Genomic DNA, 8,740 nt, shown 5'->3' with positions numbered 1-8,740 from the left:
CGATCGTGGGATTGCAGGCGGCTCCGAGCATGAGAGAGGAGAAGGACCAGATCCTTTCCTCGCCGCTTTTACACTGCAGGACGGTGCCAAGGTCACGTCTTCTCCTCTCGGACCCCACTCCTGGCTCAGGAGGGCAAAAAAGGAGCGAGAAAAGAGGGACTGGACCTGAGCCATGCCTGTAGGGCGAGCCTGTGGGGCACAGCGTGGGATGTGGTCTGACCCTACAGCATCTCCTGAGCTCTTTTAGGTGCTCAGGCTCTCGCTGCCAGCTCCTCAGCAGGAATTTATTGCCTGGCCAGGGACGGAGCATCCCTTCTGCTCCCCAAATCTCAGCCAGCAGCGCCGCGACCCCCAGCACCGCCCCGGCCCCATTTCACCCCTGGGTGTGAGGAAAACAAAACGTGAAACCCGGTGTGATCCACACGAAGCTCCTGGTGCGTTCGGTGTGCCCACAGCGGGATTCACACCCAAATTCACCCCCTCTTTCCAGCACCAAACCCTCACGGCGCCTTGAGGGGACCCTTGAGGGCGGGTAAAGATCCCCCCCACACACAAACACCCCCCGGGGGAGCCAGCTCGGGACCGCCACCTCCCAACTTTCCTCAGGGGGCCCTGCGGCTCCCCCCCCCCCGTGAGGAACGGAGCCGTGTGGAGGCGATGCCGGCTGGGCGGGCGGGCTCGGGGCCGGGCCGGGCCGGGCTCGGCGTCTCCCCGGCTTCCGTGCCCCAAGATGGCCGCCGAGGTGGGAGCCGGGTGCCGGGGCCGCTTCGCTGTCCGCCGGCTGCAGGTTGGTGGCGGCGGCGGCCCCCGAGCGCCTCAGCCCCGGCGTGCGGCGGGGAGAAGGGGCGGGCGGCCTCCCCCAGCCCTCCCCCCGCTGCTCCGCCGTCCCCTCCCTCCGCCCGCCCTTCCCCATCGATAGGTATCAGGAATTGATCCCCCGCCGCCGCCGCCGCCTCCACCTCCACCGGCTCCGGCTCCTTCTCCGCCGGCTCCTCCGCTCTTTGTTTCGGTGCCGCCGGGAGCACGGAGGAGGAGGAGGAGAAGCAGAAGCAGAAGAAGCAGCAGCGGGTGGCATGGAGCCACCCGGCCCCCGCCCCAAGGTGACAGAGCCGGCACCGGGGTCGGGAAGGGAGAGAAATATGGGGAGGGGGTTTGGGGGGGGGCGGCGGCTCCGTGCCCCGCCCCGGCGGGCGGCAAGTTGGGAGGGCGGCGGCTGAACTTTGGGGACAGACAGACGGACAGACAGACAGACAGACAGACGGACACCCTCCCCCAAAAAATAAAATAAAATAAAATAAAATAAAACCCTTCCAGGCAGCCCCGCTGCCAAGTTTTGCCCCCCCCCCCCCCAAAAAAAAAACCTCGACCCCGGAGCCGCAGGTGCCGCCCGGTGGAAGCGACCGGGCAGGGAACGAAGGAGGAAGGGGGGGGGGGCTCGGAGATTTGAGGGGGGGGGCTCGGTTCGCGATCGTAGCACAGGGGAAAGAGGAGGAGGAGGAGGAGGAGGAGGAGGAGGAGGAAGAGAGGAGGTGGAGACGTGCCCGGGGCCGGCCGGAGCCCCCCCCCCCCTGCTCTCCTATTGTTATTGGGGGCTGGAGGAGGCAGCGTGAGGAATCGGGCTGCTCCCCGGGGGCTTTTTTTTATCCCCCCCACCCCCCTCAGTGTCCCGGTTTGTCGGGAGCGGTGTCGGGGCTCCGAGGTACGGGGCTGGGGTGCGATGTGATCGCCGGGCGAGGCGGCCCCGGGATGGATCCAGCTATCTGGGCGCCGCCGGAGAGCTCCTTTGTGGTTCCGTGCAGGTCACGGTTGCTGGTATCCAGCTGTAGGCTGCCGGAGGGCCGGGAAATTCACGGTAAGTCCCTTTGTTAACGGGAGGGAGGGACGGGGAAACCGGGGAGGGACGAGGGGTTGCTCCCCAACCGGCCGCTTGCCACGGGCACCTACCTGGGTGGCGAGGAGCCCCGGCAATTAACACAATAGCTGCTGCTTGAACAGAGGTTGCCGCCGAAAAGGGGGCGAAACCCAACCCCAAAGGTTGGTTTGCACGGGTGTTCAAAGGGGTTTTTGGCCCCGCAGGGTGGCCCGGAGTTTAAAAACGCGAGGGGGGGGAGTAAACAAACCTCAAGGCGGTTTAAAGGCTCCGGTGGCGTATCGGCAGTTGGGGCATTTTAATGCGTTTTGGTTTTTAAGCGGCTTTCCGGGCTGCGTCTGCGATAGCCGACCCGAAAAGTAATGCAGGTAGCACGGAGAGCCGGCTCGCCACCGCTGCTGGCTTATGGCATTGTGGTGGGAAAGGGGTTAGGGCTGCGAGCGCCCCGGCTACAAAAGCATCCCTCGGTGCATCACGCCGCTGAGTTTTTGGGTGCAGAACCTGGGATTCAAGGCAAATATCGGCAGCCACTTTGCCATGGGGTCAGCGGAGCGGGGCGGGTGGCAGGGGGCAACTTTGCGTGGCGGGGAGGTGGGCGCTGAGCGGGGACGGCAGCGGTGCTGGTGGGGGACCTGTGTCCAGGCAGCGGTGCTGCCACCTCCCCGGGCTCCCGGTGGGAAAGGTGACCTTGTGCCAGCTTGGCCTGATGCCCTCTATTTAAAAAGAAAAAAAAAAAAAAAAAAGAAGGGAAACAATCCATTTATTCTTCTTCTGAGAGCTTTTCTTTTTTTTTTTTTTTTTTTTTTCTCCTTTCTCCTTTTTTCTTTCTCTTTAATGCATGTGTCTGAGCGGCTCTGCTGGCCTAGGGCTTGCTGGGAATGGCAGAGTTTGAGCAGCCCTGATGAATGGTGGGCATATGTAAAACATGTAGATAATGTGCTCCTCGGTAGCACTTTGATCGAAACGGCATCGAGCCTTTTTACAGCAAATAGTCTCGGAAATGAGAAGAGATAAAATTCTATCAAAGATAATACCAGACATATTTCACTGGGTTATGAGATTGTTTTATTGTGTACATTACTAATGCAGTATTTTTTTACAGCTTTCTTGTGTGTAATAGTCATAACGGGCTCCATACCTTGATTTTTTTTTTCCCGTGCTTTAATTTGCTCTTGTTTTATTATGTTCGGTTTAGCGCCGTACGGATTACGCACGCCGCATTCCGGATGCTAATCTAACCCACTCCGTGGTAAAACAGCAAAAAAAAAAAAAAAAAAAAAAAAAGGGAAGAGTTGCGAGCTGCTGATTTGGGATAATAAATACAACGGCAAGTGAGGGGAGAGAGACCTATTATAGCCATCTTTTATAAATGTCTCCACATCTCATTATGCAGATTAGCTCTGGCTACATGGCTCCGGCGTTGGCTTCGTCAAAGGAAACGCTGCTCGCTTTATTCCCTGCAATGCACCCGCTCGCTGCGTGCCCGCGTGGAGGAGCAGACTTGGCGGGGACTTTGGGCAGAAAACTTCGGCGCTGCCCCTGCCGGATCGCGGCGCGCCGGCAGCCTCGCCGCGCGCGCGCTGCGGTGGCTGGCGTCTTCTCCAAGTTTAGGGGGAGGAAAGGGAAAAAAAAAAAAAAAAAAAAGAAGAAAAAAAAAAAGATGTGGATGTGATTAAAATATTATAACCTTATGATATTCTGAAGTGCATAAATTTTACATATCAGCTACAGAGGGAGTTTAGACATCCATTAAATGATATGACAGCTTGACTTATCTAAATGTGCTATCATTTAACAATGTGTCAAAATTCTTCTTTATATAGATGACAGCAGTAAATAAGCTATCAGTCCTCTTGGCTGAAGCTTAATTCCTGAAGCTTGGACTGATAAACTTGGCGGCGCTGCTTTGGGCTCCGAGCAGGGGAGCTTCACTTCCTCGCCCCCCCCCCCCCAGTCCTGCGTGGTTTTGGGGCTATAAAGGAGGGAGCTGTGGGATCTCCTGGGTTCCTCCAGCCTCTCCAGAGCCCTGCCAGCAGCCCCAGGCTCTCTGTGCTGCCGAAACGGTTTCTTTTTGTGCTCCTAGCCCGTCGGAGGCCCGAGTCAAAATTCACCTGGGGTATGGCACATGGGTGCTGGTGGATCTGACCCAGCAATGGGCACCAGTTCCTTGTGGCATGGAGGCAAATCCGTGCTCACCCCGCTTGGCAGAGGTGTCCTCTGCAGCAAGGAGAGCAAGGAGTGGGTGTTGAAGGGTGGGCAGGTGCCAGGGGGCACCGTGCCCAAAGGGCAAAGGGCAAGGAGAGCCCAAAATGAGCTCGGGGATGGTGCTGGGGGCTGGGGAAGCCCCCGCTGTGTCTCTTCCCCACCACGCTGTGGTTGTGGTGGGTCTGTAGGGTGCTGAGCTATGTTGTCAAGGGATGGGAAGCTCCTCGGTGGGATAAGGGACGATGCTTCCCACCCCTCGTGAGCGTCGGTGTTCCTTCCCACGCGGAGATCTCAGGGTGGGTGAGCAAATCCTGTGCCCGTGCGGGGCTGGCTCGGGGCGCTGCTGGGTGGTTGAGACGTTTGGGGCTTCCCGGTGGCTCCAGCTTCTCCCCGTGCGCCAGGCAGGTGGGACGTGGGCTGGAGAATGACGGTGTTTGGAGAATTAATGCAAATTTAGCAGCAGTGGAAATAACGAAGCCTGGTTCTCTGCAGGCGTCCGTCTTGTGCCTGGGTTCCCTGGTGCCCGATAGCCGTGCGCTCCCCTGGAAGCCCTCCTGGTGCTTTCCCATGGGGTTTCTCTGCTGTCTGCTGTCAGTGCTGCGCCCTACAGCCTGTCTTTTGGCAGGGACATTTCTTTCCTTCGCCCAGAAGCCCTGTTTCCTTGTAGCTCAAGGTGTGCAGTAACCAGCAGTGCCTGTCCCTGTGGTGTGGCACCGCGCAGGGACATCGCAGCCACCCGTGGGCAGCTGATGCTCCTGCCTGCTCCTCTGAAACCTTGCTGGCCTCACACTGCTCCCACCTGCTGCTGGCCCTTGGCCTTGCCACGAGCAGAAAGTTCAAGTTCCTGAGGTGTAACGTGTTGTGTTTTTTTTTTTTTTCTTTTCTTTTTTTTTTACCTTGTGGCTGAATAATTGAGACGCTGCCAGACGAGCAGAGAACTGCAGAAAATGAGAGTTTATCTTTAGCTCTGCGGCTCTCGCTTTAGAAACCGGTGACCCCGATTCCAGCCCGAAGAGTGACTTCTTCCCTAATTAATAAATCCATTAATTAATTGTGTGCGTGCCGCAGCCCATTAGAGATATGTGCGCTGGCCTCCTGATCCAGTTTAGTGGATTGTCTCTGTGGCCTTGGGGGGGGGGGGGGGGGAGAGATTGTGACCACGAGGCGAACGGGGGACAGGGATGAAAATATCATTTGTTCCCGTGGGATTGCAGAGAAGGGTCACAGCCTTACTGGTCTGGTGGCTGTGGGGCTAAACTGGGAGCACTGGGCACCGACTGGGGTGAGCGGCGCGGGGTGGCAGGGCTCCCCGAGCCTGGTGCGGCACAGCAGGGCGGTTGCGTGCAGGTGGAGCTGAATGCTAAAACGTTTGGCGATCCGAATTATTATTTATGACCAGATTAAGCAAACAGCACACTCCCAGCCTGCGAGTCCTTTAGGAGGTACTTGCTTAACTAGATAACCTCAGCGGAGCATGGAGAACTAGCTATTCATCTCCCTCCATATGTTGGCACAGTAGCGGCTCCCTCCAGTTAATTTTTCTTGCTGTCTGCAGAGACTCCACATAAAAATGCAGGCATAATTGCGTGCTCCGGTCCCAGAGCTGCTGTTTTCTCCGCTGAACGTCAGGTTACCGGTTGGCAAACGAAACGCCATCTCTGAATGCACAAGTCCTGGCTTGGCTCGGCGGTGAGATTGTGGCTCTGGGGCTGGCAGTGCCCCTCAATTTCTCCCTCTTTCCCTCCTGCTTTTGCCACCCAGGGGAAAGCAGAGGTTGTGGGATCCTGGGGGCAGCCCCATATCCGTGGGCATCAGAGTTATGTTGCTGTATGGCCAAGTCCCTGGTCCTGAATTTCAGGGAATTTCCCTGGGAATTGCAGCTCCAACCCGACAAAAGGAAAACTGCAGGGCCGTTATCCACAATGGGGACCTGAAGCACCCTGGGGCCGAGCCTTACTCGGATTTAAATTAATTTAGGGTTCAAACACGGCTTTCCTCAAGGTGCAGAGCAATCAGTGGTGCAGCACGGGTGCTGACGGCCGGGAAGGCTCCCTCTGGGATGGTAACAGGCACGTCGAGGGCATCCATTTCCCCAGAAAGGCTCCGGGAAGTTTCTCAGAACATTTTGTACCCTCCTGCTCCTATTATAGAAAGATGTAATTCCCCAACTTGGGAGATAATAAGCAGGTATTGACTTCTGCTGGGGTCATTATCAAGATTTATTCAGTCAATATGGCTTCTCCGGTCAATAAATCTTGAGGTTGATAAAGGAGGAATATATACTTGCAGACTTTATTAAAAAGTTTTCCCCTTCCGTAACACTTTCTGGTGCGTGTTGCGTTAGCATCCATGATGGAGAGTTCTCTCATTACCTGCTTTTGTGGCTCCTGCTTTCCTGCGGTTTTCGGCACGCCTTGCAGTGGCAGCAAAACCTGGGTGGGAAGAACAAACCCTGCCAGCATCAGCACCACGCTCCCTTGCTGCCTCACGCCTCCGTGCCTCAGTTTCCCCACTCGTGGGCATGGAGGATTCCTGCAAACCACGGTTTTGGGGTGAGAAGCCCCCAAGGGGTGTATGCAGCCAGGCAGGAGGCTGTGCAGGCGTGGTGGAAATGGGGAATTTCTCCTCAGCCGAGCTTCCCGGTCCCACGCACGCAGGCGCTGGCACGGATACACGTACCGAGGCCTCGTTCCAGAGTGGTTTCAGTGCTTTTTAATATGGCCTCGCTGTGTAATTATTTTTTTGACTAGTTTGGTGTAACATTTAATGATTTCCCCGAAGCTGCAACAGGACCCCGGAGCATTGATTTAGCTGCAGTTTAAGCGACTTGCTGCTAATGCGCGGCTGTTTTAATATTAATTGCTCGGTGCGTGCGTGCTAGCTAGTTCTTCTGCAACACGGATTTCTAAAAAAGTAAATAACCAATTTGAACCCCGTGTAAATATTACTCTAGTGGGAACTGCGCCGTGCGTCAGCCGCTCCGAGCATGCTACGGTTGCCTTTGGTAACGCTCCTGCAGTTTTACACTGAAGTCAGGACCTCGGGCTCCCTTTGTTTTCCTCCGTCAGGATAACATCGTAAAGTATTACCTGGTGCTGGCAGCGGGTCTCGTAATGTGCAGCATAAGCACGGCCGCTCGTCTCCGCGGGATCTGGGGAGCGACCCGGCTGCTGCGTTATTGCTGAGGGCGTTCGGTCTTTATTCGTCGCTGTGGTCTTTATTAATGGTCTTGATTAATAATCGTGCCCCTCTGGTCTGGGGTAGACGGTGTTCGGCCGCGGCTCCCGGAGCATTTTGCAAACATTGCTTCATCGCCGGAGCTGGGTAATGATTACCCTGCTCTTCCCCCATCTTCTCGGCGAGGGATGGAGGGACACGGGTTGGAGGAGCAGCGTTGCCAAAATCCCCCCGTGGGGCACGTTGGCTTCCCCCTCCATGCCTTTGGTGCCGGGGCTGGGAGGGATGCTCATGGGGACCACCTGCCCTGCACCCCTGCGAGCCTCCTGCCTTGTTGTCCCCAACACCTTGGGTTTGCCAAAACACCGCTTTTTGGCCCCAAAAGGAGTGATTGGTGTGGCTGTCCGGGGACATGGTTTTGCCCTTGCAGTTCCCCACCATGTGAGCACGGCGCGCGCCGTGGAGGCAGCGGAGCCGGGGCCGCCGCGCCGCTCCTTCAAATAAAAGCAGCTAATTAACATTATTCTTTAATTATTGCCTTTATCAACAAGGGGTCTGGTTTATACCAGCAGGGTAGTCGCTTTGCCTTCCACTACCCAAGTGAATGCTTCAGTTCCTGTTGCTTTTGAAATGAATTTGATGTCATCTGCCCATTGTCACTTAATGGGGACACTTGGGTAATGATTGCGCGCTCCAGCCCTGTTAGCAGCACTGCGAGCGTGTAATTTAGCCCCTTAGGCAGCAGTACTTTTGAAATCTCTGGATAGTTTTGAACTCTCTGTTCTTAATTAAATATGCAATTTTTCACGGTAACCAGGTTAATTCTTTTGTGTTGTGTTGTAATACTGTTAGGAATTTTTCATAGTTCTTATTAAACATTATTCAGGCATTGTGAATTCCATAATTAAAAAAAATGAAAAGAACAAAGCTTGATTCACTTCTTTCTTTTCCCTGGTTAATTTATCAAATGAATTTTGCAAATTTTTCTTTTCGTCCCCAGACAGTGTGCCAAGTGTTTTAAAGGGGAAGGATTTAATTGCTCTGTAGGGATTGGTTGGTTATGAAGGATTTCGCTGTTTGATTAGTAAACCCTACTGGGAATGGTTTAATGCTCCATGATCTTAAAAATTGTCTGATTGTTAGGCTCTCCAAGGATGTTTTCTCTTTTCGTTATGTACGGCAACAGCTTCGCACAAGTGTGATTATTAGGTAGCGAGGAGGGAGCCCAGGGGCCGATCCCGCCTGCCCTTCCAGCAGCGATCGCGGGCGAGCCTTCCTCCCTGGCGGTGATGATGATGGTGCAGAGGACCTGTAGTGGTTCACACGTTGCTGCAGTGCCCATGCTGGAGGCCCTTGGCCACATCCTGCCCTGGGCTTTTCCCCCTGGCCCTGTTTCTTGATGCTGTGTGGAATATTGGGGGTCTCATCGGGGACCCCCCAGCCACGTTTCAGTGGATGTATCCCATAGCCAGGGGCTGCAGAGCTGCA

The 8,740-nt window shown here is 55.4% G+C and overlaps 1 protein-coding gene across 1 annotated transcript in view; it reads left to right on the top strand.

The window, feature by feature from the left end:
- The first annotated feature begins 922 nt into the window (after positions 1-922).
- Positions 923-8,740, top strand: part of CUX2 (cut like homeobox 2) — a 54,610-nt gene continuing 46,792 nt past the window's right edge. The window contains exon 1 of the mRNA XM_032199236.1: positions 923-1,100. Within this exon, the coding sequence (XP_032055127.1) occupies positions 1,074-1,100 (27 nt within the window). The 5' untranslated portion in view covers positions 923-1,073. The remainder of the gene's footprint in view (positions 1,101-8,740) is intronic.

This window comes from Aythya fuligula, chromosome 17, assembly GCF_009819795.1.
Source record: "Aythya fuligula isolate bAytFul2 chromosome 17, bAytFul2.pri, whole genome shotgun sequence".
Lineage (NCBI taxonomy): Eukaryota > Metazoa > Chordata > Aves > Anseriformes > Anatidae > Aythya > Aythya fuligula.
The sequence above is the reverse complement of the archived record's forward strand: the minus strand, read 5'-3'. Positions and strand labels throughout refer to the sequence as shown.